Here is a 19138-nt window from a genome sequence, read left to right on the forward strand (position 1 = left end):
ATAACATGCTAAAGAGCCTTGGTCTAAAACACATTATCGGACAACACTTAAACTTAAAAATACAAACGTTTTCCCACTGCAACTAGTTTTGTTTATTTACAAACGCATCTATATTTTGTGCAATGTCAATTTCATCATGGAACACTTTCTCCACATTCAGGGGTTTACTATGGGATGAAAATAAGTGACATTTGTGTTACAATTTTAAAAAGCCATCAATGTATTAATTGAAGTTGTAGTATAAAAAAGATAGTATGTCAATGTCAGAAAAATATAAAGTGTTTTTATTCGGCAAAAAACGGGGGAAGGGATCGGTTAAACCTCACTCTTTCCCAGTTTATCAGCCTCTTTGAAAAACGTTTATATTTTTCTAATATTTACATAATATTGTATTTGTATTCATACTGCAACTAGTTTGTTTATTTCCTAAATATGGTAACACAGCTATATTTTGTGCAATGTCAATTTGATCATGGAACACTTTACCACAGTTAGGGGTTCATTGAGGGATGAAAATAAGTTTGAAATTTGTGTTACAATTTAAATAGCTATGAATTTATTTATTTAAGTTGCAGTATAAAAACAATAGTAGGTCAATGTCTGAAAAATATCAACTTTTTTGTACTCGGCGCATAACTGGGGAAGGGTCGGAAGAACGTCGCCCTTACCTAGTTTCTCAGCCTCACACAAAAAAGTTGATACTTTTCTGACATTGACATAATATTGTATATATATTTCGTACAATTTTAATTAACGATTGTTACATTTACCTGACATACGAATTAATTTTAGTTCGTAAACAAAAGCAGTAAATAGGATGTGGTTAAACAAATACGGACATCACTAATTACGCAATTTTAAAGTAACAACTTGAGCCTTGGTACTATATTTCTTACGTGTTTGATAAATGACATAAATATTCTTCTACTAAACTTTACATAACACTTTATAATTGGTACGTTGAATTTAAACATGTAAGTAAACTGTTGTTTAAATTAATTCAAACATACATTACTTAAAAATTATCGTCAGACAGTTGAAATCATAGACCATTGTATAAAATATGACACTGTTGCTCGACAGTTATATTGATAGACTGACTCAATGGTAATGAATCTATGGATGGATTTTATCTTTTAAAATTTTCAATATTTTTCAGAAACTGAAATTCAAAATGGTACAGTGTAGAGTGTTCCCTGCGTTAGTTTTTGCTTCCATGTATATGTTCAGTTTTATAGGAGAATCTTATGGTAAATATAGTTTTTTAAAGAATCTTTGTTCAATTTCATAGGTATGATATCACTTATTTTATGGATTTCTTAAATCGTATATTTTTTAATAATTTAATTTTTTATGTAAAACGTCTTCTCATAATCTGAAATTATTTTGTCTATCAGTTCATAGACATAATTTGTCATCTGACCGTGAAAACAATTTTCTCCTTTCATTTCATTATAAGGAATGACTGAAATGTTTTTTCTGTCTATTCAAAATAACCTAATAATTGGGGTGCACACTTTTAAAAACAAGTAACCGTCTACATAGATACCATGTAAGAGGAGGATAAAGAAACATCAACATCGGAAAATAAAAAAGAACATTTAACAGAAGTACTCGAAATTTCTTTTCGTCTTAAGTTTTTGTAAACATATCAAAGCTATAGAAAAAAAATGTCATATTCCGGTAGTTTCATTATTTTTCTTTTGTAAATTGCACAATGAGTCAAAAGACAGTCTTTCCAATCATATGCATGCATACAAATTTGCTTAAATTTTATGTAGGATTCGAAATGCTTGAACATGTTAAATGAATAGTTAGTCAAGCCCTATTCCTTGTAATGTTTTGTTAAGGAGAAGGTTTAATAATTCTTCAAAGTAAAAGCAAAACGCCTCGATTGGATTTGAATCATATGCTACCGGAAGCTCTTATGTTGCACGTTTACTTCCGGCAAAAACATACAGTACGGTTATCAAAAAGGAACATCGCCACCATATGAATGAAATCGGCAGGCCTGTGTATTTTTACATAAAAAAAGATTTATTAACATTTTGATAATCTATTAATGATATCTTATTATTACTGATATTTTCAATTTGTTAGTAAATGTAACTGCAATAACCCCTCATGAATTTATTACGTGCAAAGGGGGTTTCTGGATTAACATAAAATCCAAACATTTGAAAGCTTACGATTAATGAATACATAGTACCTAAATATCTTATATGAATAAGGAGATGTGGTATGATTCCCGAATAATAAATTATCCGTGAAACACTAAACGACATGAACAATTTAAATGTATTTTTTTTTTTTTTTGGTATATTGAATATGAACTTTTTACATTAATGCAAATACATTTATTTATTCTATTTTATGAGGAAAGCAAATATATGGAAATTGTGTAAAATATGCAGTTGGGGAAACGAAACCTATTCTTAGGAATGGTGACCGTTTTTGCATAACAGAAGGAAGATATGTGTATTGTAAAGAATTTAAGTGTGCAATCACAAAATGTTTAAAACCAGTAGTTCCATATCGTGGATGTCCATATTGTGAAGGTGAGATCAAACGTAGTTATAATTAAGATTGGTCATACGACTGGTCAATATTGTACGTCTGGTCAATATCGTAACTATTAATAATTCTATATGATTTAAAAAAAGATGGAAATAATGAAATAAAAAATGAAACATCACCACAACAATAAAATAACAAAACGAGATATAAAGGACAACAAAGAGTCTTAAACAATAGACAGAACAATTGTTTTAACAGGTTAAGAGTTCTCTAGTATAGAAAAGTTAAAAACAAATTTAACAGATATTGATTTCGAATTACCATTAAAAATAACATCATGTTTTTCTAAAATGCGGAAAATTATGATATGGTGATAGACAACCACTGGCGAGGTATATGCTTTCGCAATGACATACAGACATTTGACGGGATTACACTCCTTTTTATATGAATCAATAGATTTTGAAAAAAAATATTTATTCATGTATCCAATTTGAATCAGTAAAGGAAAAACGCTTGTCTCATTAAATTTATGATAACTGTCAATATGTTCGTGAGGGAATTCAGTGGGTTTTTTTTTTATATATTAAATTTTAATCCAAAAATGTACCTAAATTTTGAGAAGTTTATAAGATACAGTTACGGAAGAACAAATCATTTTTCATTATTTTGTCTGTGTTATTATATATTATCTAATTCGCCAAGCTCAGATAAAAATGAAATATTTAAGGTGGTACCTAACACTACAGGGAGATAACTCTGTATAGTCAGCTAAACGTTTAAATTACGTTGTGTTGTAAAGGGAATATTAAGCTTCTCGATGATCAAAATTGGTGTTTGTCAAATTGCTATATAACCAGTGTAATTTTTTTGACAAAAAGGTTGGTTCAAATTTTTAAAAATTTTTATTTTTTGTTATAGTGTCAAAGTAAATACTATAGGTAATTCTCTTAAAACGATATTTCATTTAGACTTATATAATTTACAAAAGTAAATTTTCATAAATTTCTATCAATTATAAATGTATATCCATTATATTAAATAGGTACTTGCAGCTACGGAGGAGCTATTTATCAAGTTAAAGATAGATTTGTCTGTTTGGATGGAGTAAACCACTGCTCTTGTGGTGCCAAAAATAGCATAGGATCTACAAAAATTGGCACTAATTCAAGATCTATGTGCTTTAAAATGCAATGAAGCTGATGGATAAACATAAACGAAGGAGAGCGAATCGGTTAAAAAAGATGAACATTACTTTTTTTTTCTTATTGTTGTTTTGATAAATGAAAGAATAAACTAATTTTCTCTCTCTGTTTTTTTTTACGTTATTTATACTCTTAAGCCTTTTAAGAAGGAAAATAGAACGAACTTGTCGAATAACAAGTAGTGTCCATCTGAGACTATCATCATACCATACATTCAAATTAACATGACTAACGTCACGAATTTTACAATTAGTTAAATTTGCTATAAAATTCATAGTTGTAAGACAAAAAAAGTAATTGATAAAAAAAGAAAGGGCTGCTTAGCCAGTCTGGGTCGTTAAATGCTTTCATCGTCTGTAAAAAATATGTCACGAAAGGTCCCTTTTATTTCAATATCGTGAAAATGTTTCATATAAATTTTTTTTTAGATCAATTTAAAAGTAATTTTTTGGAAAAGGACATTATTATAAAACCAAAGGCCAGCTAAAATATAAGAGTAATATCTTTGAGAAGTTACGTCTAGATAACACAAATATTTACTAGGTTACTAAAAACAGTGAACACAAACATATCATAAATATTTCTAAAAACCATTCATTTAGAATTAGAATATGAACGATTGGAAAAATAAAGTATCAATTTATGAGAGTATTTTATTTTTTATTACGCCTTATATAAGAATAATGTATGTTGATCTCTTGGTAGCCAGTGTTTTTTTTCGCATATTCTAACCTTTTTCACATTTCAAACGAATTTGCATATTTTTTACCACTGCCGGTGAATTGGCCTTAAATTCCCCTGAATGCTGTGGTATTTGCCATTTTGCAAATTCCCTTTTTACCCACGCGAGCCTCTTCCCGTCAAGTTTTTTTCGGATATGACGTTACATTAAGACAGCGCTAGCTCGTATTATTACATGTATAATTCACGTGGTATTATGATAGTCTCTACTTATCCTCAAAATTAAGGACAAACTTGTTCATGAATTACATCTTACAAGTAAAATATATTTCCTTCAACCAATACAGAGAGTTTCAAACAAAATCTATTCGGTGTAATTAAACAGATATATCATATTATTGAGAGGTATTTGCGAAAAATATTAGTCTTGGAACCAAATTTCCCTTGCCTAGAGGCTCGGAAAATTTAACAGTCCCTCATTTTTGGGCGTCATTGCTAGATTTTGTGCCTGTTTGTTTGAATTCTAAAATCATTTATGTTCGTATGTGTGTGATGTTTGTGGAATTTTCCATTATAATGAGATTTGATCAAACAATATAGTCGTCTATCTGCAGTACGTACAGGCTCATATATCATCCAATGAAAATAACACTGTTGATAACATTCACGGATTGATCCAAGAGATATCAAAGATGCAATAAAATTATTTGGGACCAGCACACTCTGTTAAAGATCAAAATCTCCTTGCACACTATATGACCACTTTTATCAAGAGACAGTTACATGGCTGATCTTAATGCATTGCTGTCATCTTATATATCACTGCCAATCAAAGGTTTGTAATAATGTTTCAGAAATAGAATGATTCTTTCAGAAGGAATATATGTTAAAGGTTAACTATTTGCATCATTTCTTCTTGTCTTACTTATATAGTTTTCGAATAAGTTTATCGGCAAATATTGAATCTAATAATGTAATGAAAATATATTACAGAAATAAATTTCACGATATTATTAACATATGCAGATTACAAGTTTATGTATACAAAGCTTTTTGTGTATTAAATGTTAATGAATTTTCACAAAGACGAATGTTTGTTTAAAAATAATACTTTTTCTATATAATGGATAGTCACAGCTGAGCATAGAATTTAAACATTTCTTGCATAACAATGATTATTTGATTAGCACTTGTAAAACTTAAAAATCCTGCAACAGATTTTTGTGATTTAAAATAGCTGGAGGGCTTTCAAGGGGGTCTCAATTAGTTCGATCGTTGTCAAATTAAGTAAAACACCTGTATTGTACCTCATATGAAAACAAAGTCACATGACTGTGGTGTGTTTTCTTGCATTTTTAGTCACTTGCAAAGAAACCTTCAATTAATAACCGTTATAATTATTATCGTTTGTCTATTACCAGGTGAGTACATACTTATTTACATTTAAAAGTTAATTAAAGGTAAATAAGATATAAAAGAACAAATAGATCAAAATGTTATTCTTTTCTTCAAACATCTACCAAACGGAATATAGAAATAACATTCCGCTATTGACAATCAATTGGCTTCAATTTTGTCAAAATAAGCTTGAAAAACATCGCTGATAGACTTTTACCAGATTTGTACTAACATGAGCACCAAAAAGGATGTTACGAAAGAACTTAGCAAAATGACGATGATACATAGACTAACAAATGACTACTATCAGTTACTGAAATGCCAGTTCTTGACCTCAATTTAACTGTTTGAAAGATTATATCTTCATTATATTAAAGCAAATGCAATTCCTCCCGGTTGGGGTTTAGTGTCGTACCATCATAAAATCTATGAGAAAACCATAGCATCTGGCCAACAAATGGAATATTATATTAAACTCGATTTTTGATGTTATTTTAGATTGTGCATAGTACTTAATGATTTCTCTATTTTGGACGTTCCTATTACATGTATAAACAATTATTTTCCTAAATTGCGCCTTTGATAAATTGTTTACGGAAAAAAAACCTTATGTTATTAAAAACAGAAGCTCGTTCGATAATTTTGCCGCATATACTATATATGTTGCGTGGCTATTTTTCTTGGTGAATTTTGATTTGTACTTTCCGGGTTCCGGAAAAAAATAATTCTGGTTTTTGATCATAATAAAAACTTTTACTCAGACGAAACATTACTTATAATGATTTCAAGGAGTTAAATATATAAAATATTAGCGATTTGCTCTCTTATTCGTGTTCCCTTCACGAATGGGTAATTGATTTACTATATAATTGTGTTAACAACGTTATTTTCATACAGGATGCAATTCGTGTTCCCTTCGCGAATGGCTGTGTCCATGTTATTTGACTTACTTCACTACTGTTTTAAAAACGCTATTTTCAAAAAGGATATAATTTTGATTTTACTTCACTTATAACCGTTATAGAATATTTCATCGATATCTAGATTAAGAAATTAAAAAATCCCGAATAAAATGCAAAATATCTATGCTAAAATAAGACAAACAACTTTCCCATTTTACAAACAAAGACACACATTAAATCGTTATACTGACTAAACAAAACCATTTGTTTTAGAATAAATGTACTTATTTCCGATGCAAAGACCCTATGAGTGAATCAATGTTATAACCAAAATATACCTGGCAAAGTATCGTAACTACAAATGTTTATCCTTACTGAATAAGTCTGTTTAAATGTTTAGAGATATTTTGAATGCTGACACTTTTGTGGTTTGTTAAGAATATTACCATAAAAGATAGGATGTGAAATGCCTGATGATATATGATGTCTATGTGTTAATTTTTATTTACGATATGATATCCTTGTACCAATGATACAATCTAGTACATGTTTTGACTAGTTTGTGAAATCAAAAGCCTGGTGTAATAATTTTTCAGGAATCAAAACCTTTCTTACGTTAAAATCAAATACGTTATTATATACATTTATATAAGCGAATCGAACACTTTGAGCTATATAAACACAATATCTAAAATTGGACAATTAACAACAGTAAATAAAAATTCATCTCTTTGAACATAAATTTTGGTATTAAGCTTTTCGTTTGATATATAGATATTAAGATCAAAGAAACGGCAGTGTTCATTGTTAGTATAAGCTTCATTTAAAATCAGTTCAGTAGGATAAATTTCCTAAGTGTAAACAGTGAGGTCGTCATTAATGAGAGCCATCATATCACCCAAATATATGTGTTTTTAAATTTTTGTATCAGATTTTGTTTCGATGCGTCGCATCTTTGCTGATTTTAGTAATAAATTGTAACTTTTAACCCAGAACTTGTTGATAAATATTCCGTATCAACTTCACAAATAATACACAATGGTCTTGAAGTATAGATTTTGCGTACTGATGTTGTTTATCATCTTAATAACGTGTTATATTATCCTTTTATTTGTCTTTATTAATATTACTTTTACTGTTAAGTCTGTTTTTTGAGATATCCTTGCAAAAATTTAAAAACACATATATTTGGGTGATATGATGGCTCTCATTAATGACGACCTCAGTGTTTACACTTAGGAAATTTATCCTACTGAACTGATTTTAAATAAAGCTGATTTTGTCTGATGCTTGGTTCGTTTCTGTGTGTGTTACATTGTAGTGTTGTGTCGTTGTTCTCCACTTATATTTAATGCGTTTCCCTCAGTTTTAGTTTGTTACCCAGATTTTGTTTTTTGTCCATGGATTTATGAGTTTGAATAGCGGTATACTACTGTTGCCTTTATTTGACATAACTCTGTGCTTATGTATCCCATCATACTTTGAACGACAAAATTATTTTATGATGTGACTCTGTACCTGTGTATCTTGTCATACTTTGAATGACAAAATTATTTTATCTATTAATATTACTTTTACTGTTAACCAACTTTTTTTGTGATATTCATTTGACGTGACTCTGTACTTATGTATCCCGTCATACTTTGAACCAAACTATTATTTTATTTATTATTATTACTTTAACTGTTAAGTCAGTTTTTGTTATATCTATTTTGTGTGACTGTATTTATGCATCCCAATAGACAAATAAATCGTATAATAAATCAAAATGAGGATGCTAATTTGATGTATGCCTTTTTGTGCTTCTTCGTTACATTTGTTGTTTTTATAGTGATCAAGATGATAACACAATGTTGACTGCTGTATCCCTATTTTTGACATTTTTACCTATTGTGTCTGTTTTGTTCACGCATCGGTGACAATATAATGGAATTTGATGCGACTGTCATACAAGTGAGAGGTTAAGCTAGCTATAAAACCAGGTTCAATCCACCATTTCTACATTTGAAAATGTCTGTACCAATTCAGGAATATGACAGTTCTTGTCCATTCGTTTTTGATGCGTTTTGTTATTTGATTTTGCCATGTGATAATGGACTTTCCGAATTGATTTTCCTCTGAGTTCAGTATTTTTGTGATTTTACTTTTTGCAGAGTATCGCGTCAGCCAATCAGTTTTTGTATTCAATATAAGGAAATGCATTTACCAAGTCAGGAATCTAGTAGTTTTAGTATTTTACTTTTTACATCAAAAAATATCATTTGTCGAATATTGTATCATGGTAGAAAGTCAATTATTCTCTATAAGCATAGCGTAAATTTAAATGCATGCAAAGGGAAACTGTAATGAAAGAATGTACGTAAGGACGTGAAATTTACATGAAATTAACGAAAATTAATGTGAATTCAAACGAAAAATTCGCGAGAGCAAAATAAGGATATGTCAATGGTTTAAAACCATTCCTTTTCCGTATGTAGAAAAATGAGTTAATGTCACAATACCTTCTTATTCCATTTCTCATGTTAAAAACAAAACAAAAATCTAAGTATTACATACAAAACATTTCATTTCACAGATTAACTTGTATATATTTTATTAGCTTGTTACCCACATAATAATGTTTGTTCATGTGTAATCAATATAAAATGTTTCATTTTGTTGCAAACTGTACCTTGAGAAAAGCTCGGCGACTTATTATATTTTTGAACAAACCACAATCAAAGCTACATTTTGGCAAAGTATGTTTTTTTTATCATTTTTAATTAATACTCCAAAAATTCAAACGTTCTTCAGCAATCCAGAAATGTGATAAAGTTCTTGTCATATTATTCTCCATGTGCTTCAAATTTGGTTTCAATTGTCTCATTAAGACATGACAGTAAGTTCCTCTTGACCAGTCTGTTCCAACATGGCAGCACATGAGTCTTGACAATGTCGGACACTCTATACTTTGAATGGTTTTTTTAAATTGTTATGGGCAATATACTACTTGACTCTTTAAAACGAATAGGTTGAGAAAAAAAATGAGGGGTTTCAACATAATTTTTTTATTATTTTTCAGAAAGTCAAATTGAAAATGCTGCAAAGAAAAGTATCTCCGGTGTATGGTCTTTCTGTGATATACATGATTAGTATAATTGGACCAGCTTCCGGTAAATTATATTGCTAATTTTGACCTTAAAACCATTCTCGTTAATGTATGATATTGTGATGCATATAATTAAAATAGAAAGCTCTATGAGTAAATCGCAATTTTTCTCAAGGTAAATGTATATGATGTCACATTTGAGTAATGCCTTAGATCAGAAAACAATTATGTTTGATTAAGGTGGTACCAAGCACAATGACTAAAACTCATTTGACAGGTTTGATGCGACTGTCGTACAAGTGAGAGGTTTAGCCATATAAAATCAGGTTCATTTTATCATTTTCTATATTGTACCAAGTCAGCAATACGACAGTTGTTATCCGTTCGTTTGATGTGTTTGAGTTTTTGATTTCGTCATCTGAATACGGACTGTCCGTTTTGAATTTTCGTCGGAGTTCCAATATTTTTGTTTTTTTATTTCTTTCATAAGATTTGGACACAATAATAACGTTAACCCTGTGACAAAAAAAAATCAAAAGTTTGAACTACACACTTAATTACAAAATTATATACTAGTAGCCGTTAGACAAACACTAGTTTTGATCATCGACAATCTTAATATTTTCTTAACAGGAGATAGTGCTAAAAACATTCACCTGAGTTTTACAAAATTGCTTCCCCGAAGTGTTGTGTACCACTTTATATTGGCAAGATTGAACGATCCAACATCAACGATAATCTTTAAACATATCTAAAATGTTAATACCAAGCGTTAGTTCATTGAATAATTGTTGCTAAAGATCCAATGACAACAAGCGTTTGTTCATTGAATAATTGTTGTTAAACATCTAATGACAACAAGCGTTTGTTCATTGAATAATTGTTGCTAAACATCTAATGACAACAAGCGTTTGTTCATTGAATAATTGTTGCTAAACATCTAATGACAACAAGCGTTTGTTCATTGAATAATTGTTGCTAAACATCCAATGACAACAAGCGTTTGTTCATTGAATAATTGTTGCTAAACATCTAATGACAACAAGCGTTTGTTCATTGAATAATTGTTGCTAAACTTCCAATGACAATAAGCGTTTGTTCATTGAATAATTGTTGCTAATCTTCTAATGACAACAAGCGTTTGTTCATTGAATAATTGTTGCTAAACATCCAATGACAACAAGCGTTCGTTCATTGAATAATTGTTGTTAAACATCTAATGACAACAAGCGTTTGTTCATTGAATAATGGTTGCTAAACATCCAATGACAACAAGCGTTTGTTCATTGAATAATTGTTGTTAAACATCCAATGACAACAAGCGTTTGTTCATTGAATAATTGTTGTTAAACATCTAATGACAACAAGCGTTTGTTCATTGAATAATTGTTGTTAAACATCCAATGACAACAAGCGTTTGTTCATTGAATAATTGTTGCTAAACATCCAATGACAATAAGTACATGTCAAAGTATATTTTTATGATATCACGCGTCTAGTCAACGCACTCGACCAATAAGCTATAAGCATATTTAACCATACATGTTCACATTTGCACAGAGCGTAAACGGCCAAGTCGAATAGTTATTTATATTGCTTCTAAATCAAAATAAAATGAAAAGTCGTAGAAAAGTAAACATTAACCTTGCAAATTGTTATAAGCAATGCAATACAATGTAACTAAATATAAACAATCTGGGAATTCAGATAGAAAAATATAAAACTACATGTAGTTTCCAAAAGAGAAAATGGTTATAAATATAAACTGATTCCATAAGATCTATTTTGAATTTATGTGATGTTTGTTTACACATTTGGGTCTTATTTGCAACATTCATTTTCGATGCATAGAAATACCATAACTATCAAAAAGTTCCCCTTGTTTTGTTTGTAACTACCTTATCTTTATGCCAACTTCTTTATCAAATTATCACGAAATTCTAACAACTTCAATCTGATATGTGAATAACGCAATATTATTGTGTCTAATCTATTTAATCGTGGCATATCAGTAGAACTTCCATTAGTTGAAACCGTTAACGTATATTTTCATGCCACAATTGTGTTGGATCTTAGATTTATCGTGACTATAAAGGGGTTTGCCTTACAATCTAAATCCTAGTATACGTATGATTTACATGGATTTTAAATATTAATACAATGAAAATATGGCCTTTTGATCGGAGTATGTCTAGAATTTATGAGTTAATTTCAATTCAAACAACAATGGCTTGTATTGTAAATCATTCAACACCCTGTGAATTTCGGAAAGTAATAACAGCATCGAACAATCAATCGCACTGGGGGACTAAACTGAACGTCAATAATGTGTGATATTTGTTTCTGGAAGTGTTATTTTTATGTATTTCATTGGACTAACATGCGTTAATTCATGTATGTTTTAGGAAGTGAAATATATGGAGACTGTATAAAGTATACAGTTGGGGAAATTAAACCTGTGCTTACAGATGGTGACCGGTTTTGTTTACAAGAACAAGGATATGTGTATTGTAAGGAATTCAAGTGCCCTCCAACTGTATGTGAATCACCACTAGTTCCTGAGAACCTAAAATGTCAATACTGTGAAGGTCAGTTCAAACTTCCATATATTTTCGCTCAATTTCTGAATTAGATTTCCGACATGTGGTCTTTATCTTTACTGTATTGTCTTGTTTATAGGACATCAATAAAAGTAAATGCCAATAAGATTTCAAGCAAACGAAACAGATAACCAAAAGTCGCATAGATGTCAAGAAAAAAATAATCGGAACGATAAGTGTCTGTATAAAAAGTCAATAGGCCCTTAGTCGAAGAGAGTTGAATATAAATGTTAACAAATATGATGAACGATCTACCATCAACAATCAGTTCTCCAAATAATAATAAAAAAAGATAAAAATATAAACAACAGACAAAAGACAACAATAGATATAATAAGGTGTGGTAAGAGTGCCAATGAGACAACTCTCCATCCATGTCACAATTCAAAAAATAAACCATTATAGGTCAAAGTACGGTCTTCAACACGGAGTCTTGGCTCACACCGAACAGCAAACTAGTAAAGGGCCCCAAAAATAACAAGTGTTAAACTATTCAAACGGGAAAACCAGCGTTATAATCTATATAAAAACAACAAAAAATATATTAACCACATCAATAAACGACAACTACTGAACATCAGATTCCTGACTTAGGACAGCTATAAACAATTGCAGTTTCAATCAATGGTCAAGGTTACATATAATAATATAGAAAAAAGAAATGAACATAAAAAGCGCTTAATTATCTTAGAACTGTATAATACTTTAGTAGATAACAAAATTAATCATAGATGTTACAAGACCTAATTGAAGATGAAACAATCAATTCATACTGCATGGTTTTAGTGTTACTGTACATGTATATATGAGTATAAATTTAAAAAAAAAACTCATAAATTAAAAGTTCACACTTTAAAAAATTAGAACAAAGCTAATCAATGAAAAGATATATAGTCTATTCTCACTAAATTTTGTAATAATCCATTTGCTACATGTATCACTTCCATCTTATTCTAAAATGAAATTATGTCGGTCGATTATTTAACGCAATGATGAGTTAAACAGAAACGGTATTGTTTACACTGTTGGGTGAGGGAATCAAGCAATACCCGATCATTCAGAACCACGAAAAATACTCCAAAGACACTTACTGAAAATATAATCTCTGATAATCATATACAGGGTAACCTGCCTAATCCGACACCTGAGTATTCCAACAGCATCCTGCTTTTATCGACACATTTTTATGGTCTCAAAATATGCCTATCCTTGCAGACAAAGCCGACACCTTGCTTAATCCAACATTTTTTCTTATCCCCCAGTTTGTCGGATAACACAGATTACACTGTATTATGTTAATGTGTCCTTGAAATCTCAACCAAATAGAGATCTGAGTTTTCTTTACCTTGCCAAATTTTCAATTTATATAAATGGCTCATAAACATTACTATATTAATTACTTATCAAAGGTACCAGGATTATAATTTATTAAGCCAGACGCGCGTTTCGTCTTCATAACACTCATCAGTGACGCCCAGATCAAAACAGTTAAAAAAGTCAAACAAGTACAAAGTTGAAGCGCTTTGAGGACCGAAAAGTCCAAAAAGTTGTGCCAAATCCGGCTAAGATAATCAACTCCTGGGATAAGAAAATCCCTAGTTTTTCCAAAAATAGAATGTTTTGTTAACAGGAAAATCCTTAAAAAGACATATCACAAACACAGTACAGGAAGTTAAGTCTGCTTCATACCTTGAGTAAAATCAAGAAATGTTAAGTTATCATTAATTAGCAACAAGATAGATGGCATAAGTGGAGGAATATTAATATTCTTTTAAAATTTAATTTCAATCTCTTTATTACGTGGGTTTAAGTTTCGCAAGATTTTTGGTGTAATGTTTTGTATAGTATTGTTTTTCGTGTAGTCTTTTGTTTTCGTTTCACCCTCTTTGCTTATTGCTCTTACTTTTTATATCACCTGGTACGAAGGGCCAAGTGAGCTTTTCTCATCACTTTGCGTCCGTTGTCCGTCGTCGTTGTCGTAATCGTCGTCGTCGTCGTCGTCGTCATCGTCGTCGTCTCGTCGTCGTCATCGTCGTCGTCGTCGTTTCGTCGTCGTCGTCGTCGTCGTCGTCGTCCTGCGTCGTCGGTTAACTTTTACAAAAATCTTCTCCTCTGAAACTACTTGGCCAAATTTTACCAAACTAAGCCAGAATCATCATTGGAGTATGTAGTTTGAAAAAATGTGTCCGGTGACCTGGCCAACCAACCAAGATGGCCGCCATGGCTAAAAATAGAACATAGGGGTAAAATGTAGATTTTGGCTTATAACTCTGAAACCAAAGCATTTAGAGCAAATCTGAAAGGGGTTAAATTGTTTATCTAGTAATATTTATCTGCTCTGCAATTTTCAGATGAATTGGACAATGGGTTGTTGGGTTGCTGCCCCACATTTGGTAATTTTTAAAGAAATTTTGCTGTTTTTGGTTATTATCTTGAATATTAGTATAGATAGAGATAAACTGTCAACAGCAATAATGTTCAGCAAAGTAAAATCTACAAATAAGTCAACATGACCTAAATGGTCAGTTGACCCCTCAAAGAGTTATTGCCCTTTATTGTCAATTTTTAACAATTTTTCATTAATTTAATAAATTTTTGTAAATTTTTACAAAATATTTTCCTCTGTGTAACTAAAGGGCCACGTTTATTATAGATAGAGAAAATTGTAAGTAGCAAGAATTTTCAGTAAAGTAAGATCTACAAACACATCACCATCATCAAAACACAATTTTGTCATGAATCCATCAGTGTCCTTTGTTTAATACATGTATGCACATAGACCAAGGTGAGCGACACAGGCTCTGAAGAGCTTCTAGTTGTATTCAGTTAAAAAAAAATATATGCGATACATGTTACAACCAACTAACATCACATGTGGTATGAGTGCCAATGAGACAACACTTCATCCCTGTCTTCAATTTGTAAAAGTAAACCATTATAGGTCAATGTACTGTCTTATTTATTTAACATAGGTTGTAAATATGGTATTTTCAAGTGTTACACATTAGTTAATGAAATAATGTTTTGATCTTGTTTAAAAAGCAAAATGATGAGAAATATTGAACTCTGAGGAAAATTCAAAACGGAAAATTCCTTATCAAATGGCAAAATCAAAATTTCTAACACCAAACGAGTGGATAACAATTATCATATTTCTGACTAAGTACAGGCTATTTCTTATATAGGAAACGGTGTATTAAACCTTCGTTTAAAGCTAGCAAAACACCCAGCTGTATGATGACAGTCACATAAAATTTCCTTATATTGGCAACGATGAGTGAACAAAACAACAGATATGATAGGTAAAAATGTAAAAAAAGGAATACAGGTGTCAACCTAATCTTATAATATTAATCGATATAAATTTAATTTAAGTCTGATTTACTGGTAAACATGGTAACATTTCTTTATGATTGTTCTATTTTTTTTTCTTGTCTTAAGACTGTAGTTAGATTCGATTCGTTACATTATCTTATTCATTCATTTTGTACGTATATTCATTTCATTAAAAAGGAACTTGCAGTTATGGAGGAACCGTTTATCAAGTTGGTTCCGATTTTGAATGCCTTGATGGATCAAACCAATGTCATTGTGGCAAAGAAAATAGGATAGCATCTACAAAAGCAGGCCAAAATTACAGATGGATGTGCAAAAAGTAAAGACCTTAAAAATAATGGATCTGGAAAAATAAAACAAATAAAATCGTTGACATAAAACGCTTTTTTCACCTTACCGTTTTGATTTATTTTGATTGTAAGAATGAATGTTTGAAAATCAATCTATTAATATGAAAACGCAAATGCTGCTCTAATTGATTTAAATAGATATGAGAAGATGTGGTATGAGTTCCAATAAGACAACTCTCCATCAAAGTCACAATTAGTAAAAGTTAACCATTATAGGTCAAAGTTTTTCATCACGGATCCTTGGCCCTTGGCTCACACCGAACAGCAAACATGTTTCATTTGTGAGTTCCCTCGAATAATCACAAAAACTCTCTCTAGGTATGATACGATCGTTTTTATTTCAGTAACAAGAAATACGTCTACTATTAGCACTGTAGACCCTTCTATAAAACTAATAAGAACGCTGTTTCCAGTACCCTGATAATGTCATGATAACTGTGATTACACAGGTCTCAATTGTGTCTGGTGAGACAATATTTAATTTAAAAAGTATTTGCATTAGACAGGTGCCCTCCAAATATTGCAAAACATATTCTATCAATTGTTAGTTTAATAAAAGGAACACAGTTATACGTTCATGTAATTGATCAATTCCCAAAAATACAGGATGGCAGTAAAAGTTACGAACCTAGAAAAACAAAAATATATATTTGTCTAAAATTTACTTAATTTAATTTAATTTATCACTTATAAAAAAGCAAACAATTACATTAATAATTTATCATGACTCTCAATGGAACGTCCAGCAGAATATAAATATAAGGTTTAATATCAGTTCTATGGCGTATATAACTGATCGTCCAATAAAACGTAAAACACGATCAATTTCACAAGACAATTTTAATTTTGCGTTGAGTTATTCTACACGAACCTTGAAAAATAAGGTAATCGTCAATTGGATGTGGTTACAAATCTCCGGACATCTTTAATAAATAATGCTCTTCCTGGCTTATTAAAGTTAAATCTACGTTAGTATTTAACCTGTTTTTTAACATGTGATATACACCAGTATTGTGCGCATTTACGTTCACTTTATTATACATAAGGAAAGATATTGTTTGCTCTCTAATTAAACAGAAAAAAAGTGTTTTCTACAAATCTTAAATTTTAAGATTGAATCAACATAAATTGACTAGGTTTGCAAGTTTTTTTTCTGTTTTAACTGAACACGATGAAACCTAAAATCTAAAAGAAAATAAGATATTGCAAGATTTTCTGTTTTGGTTTTATTCATCCTGATAAGAGATTACCTCTCAATATCTGATGATACATAAGGAAAATGATAAGTATGTTTTATGTCAGATTATTTCAGCATGGGCGTGTTTGCATCGGTAAATCTGTTAAAAATATGCTCGATTGATTTTTTGATTGATTGATTGATTGATTGATTGATTGATTGATTGATTGATTGATTGGTTGGTTGATTGGTTGATTGGTTGATTGATTGATTAATTGATTGATTGATTGATTGATTGATTGATTGATTGATTGATTGATGTTAAATGTCTCTTTAAGCATTATTGCTTATTTCAAGACAGTCTGTTTTTATTGGTGTTGGAAACCGGAGAGAATTTATCAAAATTGTTGATAAACGTGATAAAGGGTTGTGTGGTCCGCTTACATCTCTCTCACATAATTCGGTTTGTAACTAATATTAGGTTCTCTGTACAATTCACTGTAAATGTGTTTTTTTTAAAAGATATATAGAGAGTGACCGAAAAGAAACAAACACCAGCCTTCGGTAGGAAACTGACAATCGTAGACAATTGAGATTAGAGTCGAACAATATACTACCTACTACTATTGAAGTTAATATAAATACTTTAGTCCGAGATACTATGATTTACTTGTTCCATTAAATCGATTGTTTGGGTTTTTTATGCCCCACCTACGATAGTAGAAGGGCATTATGTTTTCTGGTCTGTGGCTCCGTTCGTCCGTCCGTCCGTCCGTCCGTCCGTCCGTCCGTCCGTCCGTCCAGGTTAAAGCTTTTGGTCAAGGTAGTTTTTGATGAAGCTGAAGTCCAATCAACTTTAAACTTAGTACACTTGTTGCTTATGAGATGATCTTTCTAATTTTTAAGCCAAATTAGACTTTTGACCCCAATTTCACGGTCCACTGAACATAGAAAATGAAAGTGGGAGTTTCAGGTTAAAGTTTTTGGTCAAGGTAGTTTTTGATGAAGCTGAAGTCCAATCAACTTGAAACTTAGTACACTTGTTGCTTATGATATGATCTTTCTAATTTTAATGCCAAATTAGATAATTACCCAATTTCACGGTCCATAGAACATGGAAAAGGATAGTGCGAGTGGGGCATCCGTGTACTTTGGACACATTCTTGTTTTCTTTGTTATACATGTGTTATATGTCTGTGCTTTGTCAAAATTTGATAGGTAAGACATTTCAAAATGAACTCTCAAGTTTGTTCTCACGTTATGCTGTTGCAACTCTGTTCCATGTAAAAGAAGGGACTTTGTGCTCCATAGCATGTTCAACTGTTAATTTATATACGTTTTTGTCTCAAGTCAGGAGTGTGTAGTTTAGTGATTATCGTTTGAACGGTATGTCATTTGTGTTTTTGATTTATAATTTTGTCATAAATCAGGCCATTTGGTTTTTCGAATGAACTGCTTCATATTATTTTCTTGACGATACTTTTTTTATGCTAAATATAGGGTAATTCCAAAAAGAAAACAAACTGGGTGAGAATCTTTATATTATTTTTTTTTTAATTTCTTCCGTAGTAGTACACTTAAGTACTTAAATTTCAATAATTTCACTACAATGCCAGTGGCGCAGGGGTACGCTGATCTATCCCAAGATTAAGAGTTCGAATCTCATTGAGTCGGAAAAATAATTTCCTATATTAAATGTAACTTAACTTAACTTTGCTTTCAATTTCAAAAAGGAAACTTACGAAATTTTTTTAAAAGAATGTGTGTGCAAAATTGCCCCTCCCCCTTTTCTTACCTCCTTTGCTCCATCGGGCTCGGTCAAGGGTGTCTCAGATGAAGCTAGCATTGGTAATTCAATGAATTTTCCCTTGTAAAAACAAAGTT

The 19138-nt window shown here is 30.9% G+C and overlaps 2 protein-coding genes across 2 annotated transcripts; both read left to right on the forward strand.

Moving 5' to 3' along the window:
• Positions 1–919: 919 nt before the first annotated feature.
• On the forward strand, positions 920–3828 carry LOC143075639 (uncharacterized). The gene is made up of 4 exons (XM_076251128.1): positions 920–974; positions 1160–1250; positions 2379–2558; positions 3563–3828. Exons 2-4 carry the CDS (start codon positions 1175–1177, stop codon positions 3712–3714), a joined length of 408 nt encoding a protein of 135 aa, XP_076107243.1. The 5' UTR covers positions 920–974; positions 1160–1174; the 3' UTR covers positions 3715–3828.
• Positions 3829–5733: 1905 nt separating this feature from the next.
• LOC143074446 (uncharacterized) lies at positions 5734–16107 on the forward strand. Its single transcript, XM_076249902.1, has 4 exons — positions 5734–5824; positions 9765–9855; positions 12197–12379; positions 15905–16107. The coding sequence occupies exons 2-4, from the start codon at positions 9780–9782 to the stop codon at positions 16048–16050; spliced, it is 405 nt and encodes a 134-aa protein (XP_076106017.1). The 5' UTR covers positions 5734–5824; positions 9765–9779; the 3' UTR covers positions 16051–16107.
• The last annotated feature ends 3031 nt before the right edge of the window (positions 16108–19138 follow it).

The sequence above is a fragment of the Mytilus galloprovincialis genome, chromosome 5 (genome assembly GCF_965363235.1).
Source record: "Mytilus galloprovincialis chromosome 5, xbMytGall1.hap1.1, whole genome shotgun sequence".
Taxonomy (NCBI): domain Eukaryota; kingdom Metazoa; phylum Mollusca; class Bivalvia; order Mytilida; family Mytilidae; genus Mytilus; species Mytilus galloprovincialis.

What these genes read in the sequence shown, in the direction of transcription:
- LOC143075639 (XM_076251128.1), top strand. Translation starts at nt 1,175, where the DNA reads ATGGTACAGTGTAGAGTGTTCCCTGCGTTAGTTTTTGCTTCCATGTAT. An exon ending in TTTTATAGGAGAATCTTATG is followed by an intron (nt 1,251 to 2,378) that starts GTAAATATAGTT and finishes CTATTTTATGAG; the next exon opens with GAAAGCAAATATATGGAAAT. An exon ending in TGGATGTCCATATTGTGAAG is followed by an intron (nt 2,559 to 3,562) that starts GTGAGATCAAAC and finishes TATATTAAATAG; the next exon opens with GTACTTGCAGCTACGGAGGA.
- LOC143074446 (XM_076249902.1), top strand. Translation starts at nt 9,780, where the DNA reads ATGCTGCAAAGAAAAGTATCTCCGGTGTATGGTCTTTCTGTGATATAC. An exon ending in TATAATTGGACCAGCTTCCG is followed by an intron (nt 9,856 to 12,196) that starts GTAAATTATATT and finishes TGTATGTTTTAG; the next exon opens with GAAGTGAAATATATGGAGAC. An exon ending in AAAATGTCAATACTGTGAAG is followed by an intron (nt 12,380 to 15,904) that starts GTCAGTTCAAAC and finishes TTCATTAAAAAG; the next exon opens with GAACTTGCAGTTATGGAGGA.